The sequence below is a fragment of the Ctenopharyngodon idella genome, chromosome 9 (genome assembly GCF_019924925.1).
Source record: "Ctenopharyngodon idella isolate HZGC_01 chromosome 9, HZGC01, whole genome shotgun sequence".
NCBI lineage: Eukaryota > Metazoa > Chordata > Actinopteri > Cypriniformes > Xenocyprididae > Ctenopharyngodon > Ctenopharyngodon idella.
This window is the reverse complement of record NC_067228.1, coordinates 19,131,346-19,146,798: the sequence shown is the minus strand read 5'-3', so window position 1 is coordinate 19,146,798 and position 15,453 is coordinate 19,131,346. Positions and strand designations below refer to the sequence as shown.

The 15,453-nt window shown below is 37.4% G+C and overlaps 1 protein-coding gene across 6 annotated transcripts in view; it reads right to left on the bottom strand.

Moving 5' to 3' along the window:
- Positions 1-15,453, bottom strand: part of nalcn (sodium leak channel, non-selective) — a 97,019-nt gene that overhangs the window by 42,247 nt on the left and 39,319 nt on the right. For all 6 annotated transcript variants that reach the window (XM_051904664.1, XM_051904661.1, XM_051904662.1 and 3 more), the window contains 5 exons: positions 13,587-13,718; positions 7,888-8,055; positions 5,595-5,786; positions 4,331-4,468; positions 1,541-1,615 (listed from right to left, as the gene is read on the bottom strand). In XM_051904664.1, the coding sequence (XP_051760624.1) occupies positions 1,541-1,615; positions 4,331-4,468; positions 5,595-5,786; positions 7,888-8,055; positions 13,587-13,718 (705 nt within the window). The remainder of the gene's footprint in view (positions 1-1,540; positions 1,616-4,330; positions 4,469-5,594; positions 5,787-7,887; positions 8,056-13,586; positions 13,719-15,453) is intronic.

Below are 15,453 nucleotides of genomic sequence, written 5' to 3'. Positions count from 1 at the left end.
GCTTCAATTAAGGTCAGCCGTTGAATTGTGCTTTATAAAAGCCACCTGTATTCTTGGAGAGCAATCACAATCTAGTGTTCTATTTTTGGATTGCCCCCATCTGTGCTTGAAACACCTATAAAATAGGCAATTTTACAGGTGGAACCGTGGATCAGTCAGCTGTGTCTGAGGGATAACCGATCTGGGCATGTGAAGATGCCTGGAGCTTGACAGCCTGGTGGATTGAAGGACCATACAGCTCATGTCATTTACTCGGAATGAGAAAAGCACTGAGAGTAAGAAAAATCACAAGAAACCAGTAGCCTTCCCTTTCAATTTACACTATTACTTTTACAATTTGTCCTAGCATATCTTGTAACACTGCAGATTGTTATGACAAATTGCAAAAGTAATCATGCAAATTGTGATGAGCCGTTGTTTTCTTTCTTTATTTCTTTCTTTATTTTTTGGCTTCTCTCTCTCTCTCCCTCTCCCAACATTTTCAACAATTGTTGAACTACGTTGCTGATGTGCTCGAGGAGAGAGGTGACACGCTGTTATCCACAGAGACATCCGACCTCTAATTGCTTTCAAAAGCCATTTCCTATGATACTTGTCCGCAGCAGAAGTTCATTTGCATCCTATGAAGAAGGTGCCTTATTTTTTTCTAAGTGCACTTGCCAAACGGGTCACGCTTTCTCGCGCTAATTATCCTATGAGTCATCATTACCTGTGCAATACGGCCCCATAAAAGAGTAAAAATAGACTGAGAACAAGATGGAGAACTGTACTAATTAACACGGCTCACCCTGTTTGCTGATTTTCCTCAAATGCAGGAAAGACACATCAAACATTTTTTAAGGCTATAATTGTGCTTGTTGAGAAATGCTTTTGGGTGTATTGTGATTTCATGGAACTCTAGAGAGCACATTGTCAAAGCATTATAAGCTAATTTAGTTTTAAACTAGGTCTTATTAGTTAGGGTAGGTCTGACAGTGAATGGAGGGATTTAACAAGTTGTTTTAATTCATTCCCCCAGAAAACTAGGAGGACAGGTTTAAATGTTTAAAACCTACCAACTGCTACAAAATATAATACAAAAACAGGCACTACCATTCAAAAGGGTCAGTAATATTTAAAAAAGAAATATATTTTTATTCAGCATGGATGCATTAAATTGATCAAAAGTGACAGTAAAGCATTTAACATTGTTACATATTTCTATTTTAAATAAATGCTGTTCTTTTGAAATTTCTATTCATCAAAGAGTCCTGAAAAATATTATGCAGCATATAATAAGAAATATTAAGCATTAATAATAAGAAACGTTCTTATTACTAAATGGTACCAAATCAGCATATTAGAATAATTTCTGAAGGATTATGCAACACTGAAGACCAGAGTAATATTTCACAATATTATAATGTTTTTACTATATTTTTGATCAAATAAATGCAGCCTTCTTTCAAAAATTTCTTTCAAAAACATCAAAATCTTAAGGACCCTAAACTTATGAGCAATAGTGTATAACATAAGCAAAATAAATAGAACAATATCTTACCTGTTTTAACTTTTTCAGGTCTTCATCCAACTCCAGATTGTCCAAAATAACAGCCACAAAAAGGCTCAGAAGAATCTAGAACATAAGAGCATTTTGAATTTATCTTTCATTACACTTTGCCAATACCCACTTAAATGCATTTAGACTGCTGTCTGGACAAAGTAAATAAACAATTTGAAGACATTTAAGACAATTCTTTCATCAGACACACTTAATTGAATGTCTGAAGGTCCCAGCAGCAGTTTTAAAACATAAACATGCGATGTGGCCTCAATATTCTCTGCCATACACTGTCTGTAGGTTTATTGTGCTGATGGGGTGGTGTTGACAGATAATCTGTCATGCAAACATGAGTTCTGTCCAAGATGTAGTTCTGATCCAACAATAACAATGTTTAATAAAAGAATATGTGTAGTGTCCATGCCATGTCAGAGAGAGAAAAAAGGTGTTATCATAAACACAGCAAATGGTACAGGAGGCAGATGTATGCTCAGAACAACAACAAAACAATGATTTACAGTAGTAGATTAATAATGGATTCACAGCTGACTGTGTCTTAGATGTCATCAGTGCTTTGATATTAAATGACAAACTAAAGTGGTCCTCAAATGCATTAGGCATTGCGTCTCTTCTCTTCATCATATTTTCTTTTTTTTCATGACAGGAAATGAATAAATGATTCAGCCGTGTCTTGATTACATGCTCGATCTGTTCTGTCATTAGTGTGCGCTCTCATTCAAATGTCAAATTTAAACGGCTGCTTCTCACTCTCACTCAAACTTGTCAAAAGACCAGAGTACATTTTGTTCTCCACAGAGGACATTTCCAAGAAATGGTCAACACGGATCTATAGTACTTCGTGTACAAATATTTAATTATCTTTACAGCATACATGTGCGTTGCATTGTGGAGCTTTTTTATGTCAATAAACTGCTCCAATGGTTGGTTCAAATAAAAACAACAACAAGATCAAAATCAACAACAAGACACCAATGTCTAAATGACATTGCTTATAATATCTGTAATGGGGAGTGACAGGGGCCTTGATGCGGCTGTGAAATGCCCCAAAGACATGGGTGAAAAAATATGGGTGAAGGGAGTGTGGTGTCAGGTGTGACAACTGGAAAATTCATGTGTTGTATTTTGTAAGATGTTTCCAGAGGCACTTCACTGCCATATTTCCTAAGCAAGTATTGTTCCTCTTCTTTCTGTTGATGGCTGGGAGGCAGCACAGGAATTTATCCATGTCCAGTCTTTACACTACTTGAATCATAGTGAGTTTTTCAGGCTACAAGCAGTCTGATAGTCACAAAACAAACCAGGATTTGAGGGCCTTATAATTTCTGCCTAACATATAGCAGGCAGTTCTCAATGTCTTTTCTACAAAAAGTCCTACACACAGACTGATCGCCTTTATTCATGCTCACTAAGTACCTGAGTACCTTAGACATCAGCTAGAGTGCCACATTTCTTCAAACCATGCAAAACTGGCCATTAGAGGTTGGAAAACTGCTCTCACTAACATCCAACCTGCTGCAGGATCTCTGAATATGTTCTCTTGATGACTAGGTAAGCCAGAAGATCAGAAAAAGGAAAGGAGGATGAAGGATGATTCATTTTCTAATAGTCTGGTTGGCTCCCAGTGGCACCAATGCAAGCTGTCTTCATTTTAGATGCATTTGCTTTGCTGCTGTGTCCCTGAAAACATAGAGCATGTGCAACACATAGAACTGGGGGCCTTTATAGGAAGCCATAATGGAAATGAATGGCAAAACTGATGAGGTGGAACAGGCTTCAGACATCACACACTGCCAGCTATCTTGTAAGTGTAAACCCTGTGTAAATCCTATGACCACATGCTCTCATAGCTTTATCTTGCACCAAAGGTGCCAGAGCAACAATTGTGAGCTGATACCTCATTTTATTTGATTTTATTTTAGATTAGTTTCCAGAATTACATTTTAAAACAGATTTTCATTGTGGTCTCAGACTGTACCACCATTATACAGTATGTGTCTGTATAGTTGCTGCAAAGTAGATAAAAATTCAAATAAAATTATATTTTGATAACAGTGCAACAGAGTACTGCAGAAATTACATATTTTTGTAGGCCAAAACCCAGAAACAAGTTAGCATTTTTGCATTTCCAGTTCTTTTGTCCTGGTGTCAATAGGTTTTTGGTTAAATGCCTGAAATAAGGTCTGTGGTTCAAACAAGCTCAAGATGTTTTCACATTTTATTCCACAACATAAAATAAATCAGTGATTCTTTACTTGTCTTGAAAAGCTGTTGCTAACAAGTGGCTAAATTGGACCACAGAGGTTCTGGGGACATCAAAAATCATCACGGCGAACTCGCCAGTTCAATTTCACAGCCTCATTGTTTATAATTGCAGTCTTGCAAACTATTCTAACTCAAACTTTCAGGGAAAATGTTTTTGCAAATAAAGACTAAAATAGTTGTTGGAAGCTTAATGGTGATGTTTAAGTCATGTCACCATAGTGCAGTTCATGTATAGTCGTTTATGTTTATCTTTTTATCTCTGGTAATTGAAAGCAACAACAACAACAAAAAGTTGTGTTCATTTGTGAAGATTATTATGATGAAAAAGTTGTGTAAGTATCATAAAATTTTGTCAGTAATCCAAAAGCCAGTGGAAAAATCCTATTGGGCTTTTGTCGAGGGAACCAGGGTGATGCTAACTTCCGGGTTGGCCTACAAAAAAAGGCGTCACTCTATAGAATCCCTTTTGTTTTATCTTACAGAAAAAACACAGCAAATCATATTTACCAGTGTGGCAAAGAGGTGGTAGAGAATGAAGTATATGGCCACCACTGGAGCCCACATCTGTCCAACTGCCACCAGCGTTTGGTCCATAACATCCACCCAACCCTCCTGAGTAAGAATCTGGAACATGGACATAAATGCCTACAGGACAGAAACAGAGAAATGATCAGCCTGTATTCTTTTATTTCTCTTTTATTAGAAAGCAACAATACTAAGTCAAATTACTAATTTTAATTATTAATCAGAATCAGCCCCAGTCAGTCTGGATATTCTGAAAGTCATATGCAAATGACACAACAAGAGGGTGAAAAAAAAAAAAAAAAAAACCATTGTCTGGTTGAGCTAGTCTTTTAATAGACATAACAGATGACATTAATGAATTTGACTGATGATGCTAATTGTCCTGACTCCGATTTGACCCCTCCAGTCACCCCAAAAATTGGAAATTTGAAAACTAACAAAGCACAGTAACAATTTTACATTTGTTGCTTTTTCTAAATATATTCTCATGTATATACAAGGATTTTTGACTAACAATGCTGCGACAAAAATAAGACAAGGCAGAGAACAACATTCACTGAAATGGAAGCAAAACAAAAAAACAGTGCACCCCAGGAATCTGAATCCTGCAGAGATATGAGACCACATTTTCATGGTCATTTTTCCATGGAAGTCAAATGAAGGTCTAAACTCAGCTGGTCCCAAGCCTGGTTACAGTCACACTGTCTCTGAGTGACTGCAGATGAAGATAATTTTGCAACAGGTCTATTGACAAGGGAGCTGGGTAAACATCATTATCTTCAATGGTTATCGTGCCACCCGCCTTGGAAATGAGCGGCATCTGTTTATGTGAGCCCCTCCAAATCCCAGTACGCATTGGGATCAGTGGAGTCCCACTAATAACGGAGGATAAAAAGACACCACTAATGAGAATCCCTCTCATGAGCACATCTTATCAAAAAACTTGGAAGAGAGTCTTATATCTACTGACAAATTAGGTATTATAATAGATTTAGAGATATTTTGGTCCACACTGGTTTCTGAAATCTTTTCTAGATCTAACCTTTGTTTTTCTGAAGTGATAATTATAAGTATTTTAACATCTCAGCTATTTAAATCACAAAAAGATTGTTAGGATACAAAAATTTCCAATCAAAAGTCACAGATTTCAAAAACTTTATTTTGGTTTTCCAAGACCAAATCATTTTAGCATTTCATCTTTTGATCCACAACTACTTTCTGTGTCTCCAGAAAGAGGGAGCTTTACCCGTGGAAATGTGGTGAAACGATCCAAGTCCTCCACAAAGCAGAACATCTGCAGACTGATGGCAGACATCACTATCAGCAGACTTGCAGTGAACACCACTAGACTGCCGAGTTTCTTCCCTGGACCGAAGATTTTATACACAAAATCCTCCAGAGCTGGCGAGATCTTTATTAGACGGACCACTCGCAAAACCTGCAGGAAAGAAGGAAGAACATTTTAATTTTATTAAATGAACAAACTTAATATTTGCTTGAGATACAGCTCATGGAATGATAAATCAATTTATCAAAGCATTAACCAACCAATATTTCCACTGAAGCATCTCATTACACAATTTTGGCACAAATATTATCATGAAAACTATCACAAGAAGAAGGGCTACAGAGCATAGTGGTGTTTGTTTTATTGATTTTTAATGAGCAAATGCTGATATTGGCTTCCTCCCGAAGTAACTTGGTAACAAATTGCATTGTTGCTCAAGCAGTTACTAAAGTACTTTAGGTGACAACAAATTCGAGCAATGATGCATCTAGGTTGAGTTTTGATCAAAAGCAGAGAATGGATATCGATCCATTTGCTTCTTGCAGAATGCGACCTGAGAGTCCTCCTGCTGTTGTTACTTTTAAACCTAGAAAAATAATCCAGTATTCCTCAGGAAAAGGTCTTTCTGCACAACAAGCATATCAACAAATGTGCTTCTTTTGGGTTTTGTTACTTGAGAGACTTCAAACGACATTGCTTATCTATTAGTGTTGAGCGACAGTTGTAATCTTTTTTTTTTAATTATTTCCAATCGCAGAATTTATGTAGCTCATCTTTTAAAGTATGGTGCTAGTAAGACCACAGTCATGGGCTTGATTCCCAGGGAATACACAAACTGATAAATATGTGTAAATACGATGTATATACTTTAAATACAAGTTGCTTTGGTTAAAAGCATCTGCCAAATGCAGAAATACAAATAAAAATAAGAACCAATGGAAATCGAGTTCTAATTAGGCTCTCCAGAAAAAATGTAAGACTTGTTGTATATGGCAAACCAGAACTCAAAGGCTTTGTTTGACCTGTGCAGTAAAGGAACATGACTGGTCTTTCTATTAAGGAGCTTGAACAGTCTTTAAAACGGTGCATTAAATTATTAACATTTGCATATTCTGCAAGGTGTATGTAAACTTATGACCTCAACTTATTGCACACACAATGCAGCTACATGCCACTAATACAATGTGTACAAAAGTCATATTTGTACAAAAAAATGTCTTCAAGAAATTACTGTCTACGTAGAAAATGTAAATATAATCTGTAAAAGCTGATTACAGAATATTCAATAATACAAAGAATTAATTATGTTCAAAAAGTTTTAGAATATGAGTTTGAAGACAGACATTTCTATTTGCGACAATGACTCATTTCACTAATGATGGGAAAATATAGAATGCTATTTACAAATCAAATTTAACATGGTGACTGCTCATGGTGAATCATGTATCTTTTTTCATAGCAGCTTCATAATGAGCCCAGATATGAATATTCACGGTTGGAGCTCCGCCCCTCCTGCTGAGAGAAAACTGGAGGGAGAGCGCAGGTTGTGTCCTTAATGAGGCTTGTCAACGTGAGCGGGTTTCATCCATTCCCATTCCCTGCAGCTGCCTGGAGATGTATGAAAACAGCTCCACCATGGCCACCAGTATGCATTATTGCTTTGCATCAGTGCATGATTTGCATCTCAGAATCTAGCAGGTGCTGCACTCATGCAGAGAGCCTTTTACAAATGTACGCCTCACTAAAATAAAAATAAAACATATTTCTGTGCATAATTTGTCAAAAAGCTGCTATCAGAGTCAATAATATCTAACAACTAATCTGGGCTGCGTTTCCCAAAAGCGTTGTAAGCCTAAGTAGAACCACTGCCACCACTGGTCTCTATGATCAACTTAGCTCACAATGCTTTTGAGAAACGCAGCCCTGAGCAGTTTTAACGTGGATAGAGAGCTTATTGATTTGCAAACATTGCCATTTTGTCTTAATTCAGCATGGTGACATGGTAGGTGACAGTACTGCTGACAAATTGAATCAAATCAAGTCAACATGAGTCTCTACTATCAAAAGTTACTAAAACATACCATGTTTTTACTGGTCTCACATTATAAGCTTCCAACGCTACACCATAGATTCATTTAGGCAGTATTCAGAAATACTGAATTCATGTATGCAGATTTCCTTGAATATCTGCATGATAAATTTCAGTAATGACTAGTTCCATATGATCTTTGGATCAGTAACTGTCTCTAACCTGGAAGTAGGTGAACTGTGAGTGGTAGAGATCAGGATAGATGTGCAGGGTGGTGCCCACTACTAGCAGTGATTCAAACTTGTGTAGAGAGGAACTGATATAGCCAGTGAAGCCCAAACACCAGATTTTCAGCAGAGCCTCCAAATCAAACAGCACAGTGAAGGCGACCTGAAAACAGAAGAAAGAGGCAGGAAGTATGATAATGGAGAGCTGTTCCTTGTGTGCCCATTTCTTAGTAATTGCTTTTTAAGTGTCCCTAGAGCCCTTAGTTTTTGCAAAGGGAATACGTATGTGAATACATGCACATTCAAACAAAGGGGGCTGAAGAACCATTTCCATTCACAAAAACGTAGACACATATAGGAAGGGAGATGCATTAAAGGTAGTTCATCCAAAAATGAAAATCCTGTCATTAATTACTCACCCTCATGTCGTTACAAACCCGTAAGACTTTCGTTCATGTTTGGAACACAATAAAAATCTTTTTGATGAAATCTGAGAGCTTCCTGTCCCTCTATAGACAGCTACACAAACTGACACTTTGCTGCTTCAAAAAGCTTCAAGAGATTGTAAAACTAATCCATATGATTTCAGCGGTTTAGTGCAAATTTTCTGAAGAGACACAAATGCATTATATGATGAACAGATTTTGAATTTAGGTTTAAATTCACAGTTAACATTCATCAACTCACACATCAGTTATGGTAAATGTTTGCTTGACGTGCGAGAACCAGTGAGGTTCATTCTCATGTGTTACGCAGAACGTTTAAGCTTCCACAAGAGGTTTGTTCTCGCGTGTCAAGCAGGTTTGGTTGAGCTTCTGTTTATATTCGCTGATCAATGTTCATATGTGAATAAAATCCTAAATTCAATCTGTTAATCATATAAAGTGATCATGTCTCTTCAGAAATATTTGATTAAATTGCTCAATTCATCTGGATTAGTTTATCAATCTCTTTATGAACTTTTTGAAGCATCATAATTTCAGTTGCATAGCTGTCTTTGAGATTTCATCCAAAAAATCTTCATTTGTGTTCATAAGATGAATGAAAGTCTTGGAACGACATGAGGGTGATCAATTAATGACTGAATTTTCATTTCTGGGTGAACTATCTCTTTAAGACACAGGAATGTCAACAGAAAATGGAAAATAAAGCTAGTGTTTCCCCAGTTTTCCCCCATTTGGTCTGATCCAAATAAAGACTAGCATGGATTAATGATGAGATGGATCAGCCTGTGAATATGTGGGGTGCCTTTTCCTCCTTATCTCTGTCTTTCAGCTTGGAGTGGGCGGGTGGCCACACTCCTCTGTCTGTCTTTGTTCCCACTGTGCCACCTGCATACTGATTGCAGAGGCAGTGCGTGGCAAACAGGACACATATACACACACACATACCCACCCGGCACTCGCTAAAATGGAGTGTTGCCCACAAGCTGTTTGCGCCCACGTTGTCACTCAGTTGATTTAATCTCAGGGTTTTTAAGGCGACAGAAAGTGATGAGGATATGTATATATGAGCTTTCAGCAAAAATCTGATCTGCTGACGCATTTGAGTGCAATAATAATATGGTTCGTTTTCCCATCTCATAACAGATAACATACCAGTGTAAAATTATGTCTTTTTAAAAGCTAATAAACATTGCCAAGACAAAGAAAGAGCAGAAAGCCCACCCTAGAATGCAAGAATATGACAAGAAATGTATCATTTTCAAGAGTTAATTATCAAGTAGTATCTTAACACTCCAATGAATATCTGTAAAAGACGTGAAGACTTTCACAGTGGGATTTAAATTATGCAGCATTTGTAGCACCTAGCATAAAAAGTGATCAGGGTGTGACTAGTAACATCTGGGGCATCCAGGGGTCAGATTCACGAAAAATCCTTAACTGCTACTTTCTTCTTATTTTCTAACTAAAGAAAAGGGATAAGAATATTTTGTTTCCCCAAAAACTTTTCTTAAGAATGTTCTTATCTTTTTTCTTAAGACTGTTTCTAAGGCATCATTTAAGAAGTGTACATATTTCTGAAAAGAATGTTCGTAACTTCTTAAAGTTATTTAAGAAGGATAACCACCAACCACCATTAATGGATAACCCTAACCTGTCTTAAATCCCCAAAGGTAAGATGTTTAATGCATTTATTGAGTTGTTTTAAAGATTAAGCATTAAAACATAACACTAGCTACATACAGGTGCTGGTCATATAATTAGAATATCATCAAAAAGTTGATTTATTTCACTAATTCCATTCAAAAAGTGAAACTTGTATATTATATTCATTCATTACACACAGACTGATATATTTCAAATGTTTATTTCTTTTAATCTTGATGATTATAGCTGACAACTAAGGAAAATCCCAAATTCAGTATCAGAAAATTAGAATATTACTTAAGACCAATACAAAGAAAGGATTTTTAGAAATCTTGGCCAACTGAAAAGTATGAACATGAAAAGTATGAGCATGTACAGCACTCAATACTTAGTTGGGGCTCCTTTTGCCTGAATTACTGCAGCAATGCGGCGTGGCATGGAGTCGATCAGTCTGTGGCACTGCTCAGGTGTTATAAGAGCCCAGGTTGCTCTGATAGTGGCCTTCAGCTCTTCTGCATTGTTGGGTCTGGCATATCGCATCTTCCTCTTCACAATACCCCATAGATTTTCTATGGGGTTAAGGTCAGGCGAGTTTGCTGGCCAATTAAGAACAGGGATACCATGGTCCTTAAACCAGGTACTGGTAGCTTTGGCACTGTGTGCAGGTGCCAAGTCCTGTTGGAAAATGAAATCTGCATCTCCATAAAGTTGGTCAGCAGCAGGAAGCATGAAGTGCTCTAAAACTTCCTGGTATACAGCTGCGTTGACCTTGGACCTCAGAAAACACAGTGGACCAACACCAGCAGATGACATGGCACCCCAAACCATCACTGACTGTGGAAACTTTACACTGGACCTCAAGCAACGTGGATTGTGTGCCTCTCCTCTCTTCCTCCAGTCTCTGGGACCCTGATTTCCAAAGGAAATGCAAAATTTACTTTCATCAGAGAACATAACTTTGGACCACTCAGCAGCAATCCAGTCCTTTTTGTCTTTAGCCCAGGCGAGACGCTTCTGACGCTGTCTGTTGTTCAAGAGTGGCTTGACACAAGGAATGCGACAGCTGAAACCCATGTCTTGCATACGTCTGTGCGTAGTGGTTCTTGAAGCACTGACTCCAGCTGCAGTCCAGCTGAATCTCCCCCACATTTTTGAACGGGTTTTGTTTCACAATCCTCTCCAGGGTGCGGTTATCCCTATTGCTTGTACACTTTTTTCTACCACATCTTTTCCTTCCCTTCGCCTCCCTATTAATGTGCTTGGACACAGAGCTCTGTGAACAGCCAGCCTCTTTTGCAATGACCTTTTGTGTCTTGCCCTCCTTGTGCAAGGTGTCAATGGTCGTCTTTTGGACAACTGTCAAGTCAGCAGTCTTCCCCATGATTGTGTAGCCTACAGAACTAGACTGAGAGACCATTTAAAGGCCTTTGCAGGTGTTTTGAGCTAATTAGCTGATTAGAGTGTGGCACCAGGTGTCTTCAATATTGAACCTTTTCACAATATTCTAATTTTCTGAGATACTGAATTTGGGATTTTCCTTAGTTGTCCGTTATAATCATCAAAATTAAAAGAAATAAACATTTGAAATATATCAGTCTGTGTGTAATGAATGAATATAATATACAAGTTTCACTGTTTGAATGGAATTAGTGAAATAAATCAACTTTTTGATGATATTCTAATTATATGACCAGCACCTGTATAATATGCGTTCACTCTAGGTAGAACTAGCAAGGCAGCACACACAGATAAAGTACACACATTCACTCAAGACTAGAGAGAGCGCAAAAAGAAGGGAGGCAAATGAATGGGAATAACCGCTGCATGTTCTTAAGACAGGCTCTTTTAAAAAAACATTTTAACTTGACACGGCACATTAAAAACACTGAGTGATTAACTCCTGTCAAGCCAGTTGCAACAAAAAATAGTCTGCGTGCTTATTATAACTACGGTGATTTGCAGGCAGCTCAAAAAGACCGGCTTTGAAGTGATTTTCATTCAGTGAGTCTTCAGCAATACCCACCTTACAATCAAATAACACCAAAGCCTGTAATTTTCTTCTTAAAGGGGGGGTATAATGCTATTTCATGTATTCTGACTTATTTACACTGGTAAAGAGTTGGATTCTCATGCTAAACATGGCCAAAGTTTCAAAACACGAGTTGGACGAATGACAGAGTATTTCTGTGCCAAAAATTCTCTTCCAAATCCTTACAGGATTTGTTTTTTTTTTTCGAGTATCGGTCTGAGTGACATAAACGGGGGTGGAATTCCTTGTACAGGCACTTCTCCCGGAAGGGCGTGCGCGCACACGTCGACCAGAGCGAGAGAGCAAGTGCACGCCAATCAACGCACGTTCGGGTTTATAGAAGTCGTCGGCAGCACTGCACAGGTCACAGGACTTCACGAAATCAACAATGTCACCAAAGAAGTGTGTTTTTGGTTGTGAGGGAAAGATAACCTTGCTTCTCAAAGAACCCAGCGTTAAGTAGAGCTGAGATTTTTGTGCTCACGCAATACATTGATGCGCTCTCAACATTTGTTATTAAAATAACCATAGAAACTGATAGTTGCAATCACTTTTTTATTGGTTAAAATGAATGGAGAATATCTCATGTTTTTCCGAGGCTGCTCGAGCCCTGAGGATCGGCGCTTATGGTTTCATAAACAAGGCCCAGTTCAGCGCTGGATTTACAGATCGTTTGAAACTGAAAGATGGAGCGGTCACAGCAGTAATGATCCCGGTCATGAGTCAGAACCGCAGGTGGTGAGTAAAACTGCTTCAAATGTCTGTTTTGTTGGCAATAGGCGCCTAAGTGCATATAATGTAAACAACACGAACGTAGTGAATTCATGAATTCGTTATTCATCATTCACTATACGCTATATTCATTATAGTGATTCAAAAGTTATCCAGGGATAATGCGATGGTGTATTGTGTGTGTTTAAATACATCTGTTCAGCTGACCATTGATAGCTTGCAGCCGATCTCTACACAAAAGCTGCACGTGCTCGTGATAGCTCGTCACTCTATCTCAGCTCACACGTCACGCCTACAGGAGCTCGGCTGTTTTCGGAAATACTCGGTACAGTGTATGTATCTTTTATAAATATGATAAAACTAAAGACTTTTTGGAGATATGAAGCATGCACTACTACTCTATAGGTACTCAATATTAACATGAGATTGGCAGAAACTGTGTGTGATACCCCCCCTTTAAGAAAACAATTAAGATGTTCTTGTGAACTTCTTAAAAATTTTTCAAGAATTGCACTTAGGAACATTCTTACGAAATTTATCTTAAGAATTTTCTTAACTTCTTTCTTAAGAAGATTATTGTGAATCTGGTCTCAGATATATACTGTGTCCCAGATAAATTCTATATTAAAAATGATAATAAATTACAGATTAATTTAATTTTGTTTGTATATCATTTTCAACCCTATATTCTGTTAATTGTAATATCTAATGTTCTTATCACAAATAAAACCAGTTATATATTTAATAATCATTAACAATCATTACTTTTCAGTGCAATCTCATTGCTGTACACATTAAAAAAGATGTGGGCCATTTCTAAGAATCAATTTTGGCAGGTCTTACCTCAGCCAGGTAGAACTCGTCATTGGTGAGTTTATGGTCCTCGTCCTTGTGGTAATTGCTAGCAGCTACAATCACATCAACGGCCACCATACTAAGGATGAACATGTGGAAAACTGAAGATCGCATCAATTTCTGCAGAGATGGGAGAAAAGGTCAGAGATGCATGTATTGAGACAAAGCAAACACAGTGTTGTTGTTAGCTTAGCAACAAGCTAACAAAGTCCCTATGAGACAAGTTACTGCAGTCAACTTTGTCAACTGTGTGTATATTTCAACTGTGTACGACTTTTATTCCTTGAGCCGCCATACTGAGCATGAAAATTTCTGCCATTCATTTTTATATTTGTGGTCTATCTCCTCTCCCTTTTAATGTCTCTGGATGTATATCCTCCATTATGAACAAGCAGGCTGACCGCTTCCTCATACTGAGTGTAGTTGCCAGAAGAATATTATTTTCCACTTGATTCTCCACTTTCGTATGATGGAAGCTTTTAATCACAGTAAGGACTGAGCTAACTAAATGGACCCTCACTGTCTGAGCCCTCAGCAGGCCAAATGAACCCATCTCAAGCCCATTACAGACGCAGGAACATAAGGCAGTAAAGACAACTTAATTTAAACCCAGACTGAGACACCTGTCTGCTGCCCTTGAAATCTGTCTCTACTTAAGACTGTGTTTTTTTTCTAATAAAAGTTGCAACACTGGATGAAGTATAATGCAGGTATTTGATATGAAGAACAACCTTATTAAATCCAAATTGCATTATAAAGAAGTTTTCCTACCAGAAAGCATGATATCTGGAATATTGTAATTGTATTTTTTTTCTGTTATTTTAATATATTACAGAAGGTTAGCACTGAAAAGTTCCAAAAGCCTGTTCCCTCTCGATCTGACATGGCCAAGTTTCTTCCAGTGGAACACTGACTAATAAGACATAATCTTTTGGGTCATGTGTCTGGAAGCCAGCATTCTAGATAAACAGCTGTCGGTGAAGCTGATATAATTCGTCTCTGAATACAAAATACAACATATTAAAGCCACAGCGGTAACAAATAAGCAAGCAAAGAGAATATATAAATAACTCACTGACAAAATGAGAATGTGTTTATTAATATATATATATATACACTATACCTGCCTAGCATGACTTTATTAGAAACCTCTTTGCTACAATAAATTTCTATTATTGTCAACACACTGTGATATTTTCTCAAATTACCCTATCACAAAAAAGCAAATGAAAGTATAAAAGCAAATTCAATTTATATAATAACCTACATTTTGTATTAAGGTGAGTGAAATATGTATTTGCCTATTGAGTTGTATGCTGTTTAGCGAGTGATATTTGTATTATCAAATGGGTCCATACCTTTTTTATATCCACGTTTTTTTTTTTCTTTCTATCATTTAAAATGAAAAGAAAACCCAATCAATTACAATAGGCAGAAAACGAGGGCAAGTTCAAGTACTGAGTTTGTGTGATGACATACGCGTCAAGTCAACTAAATGAATCAACAATATCAACTAGTGAACTAAATAAATAAATACATATTATTGTGGAATTCCTGGTAAAACTATGCTACCCACAATCCTGAAGGAGATCCACCAACCAGAGAACTGTTACCATAGAAACATGAATTGTAGGAATAGTGCTCAACAGTGACCACCCACTCCCATGAGGCATTGCGAATGATGTAACTGAGTATACACTCCTTACACACTGAAACAACCTATATTTATAAAAATTTGAATACATTTACAATTAACATCAAATATATAGTAATATATGGTACTTCTGACCCATTTACATAATTTGCAATGCTTCAAGAATAATGAGAGTAGTGGCAGACACAGGGCAGGGTGGAG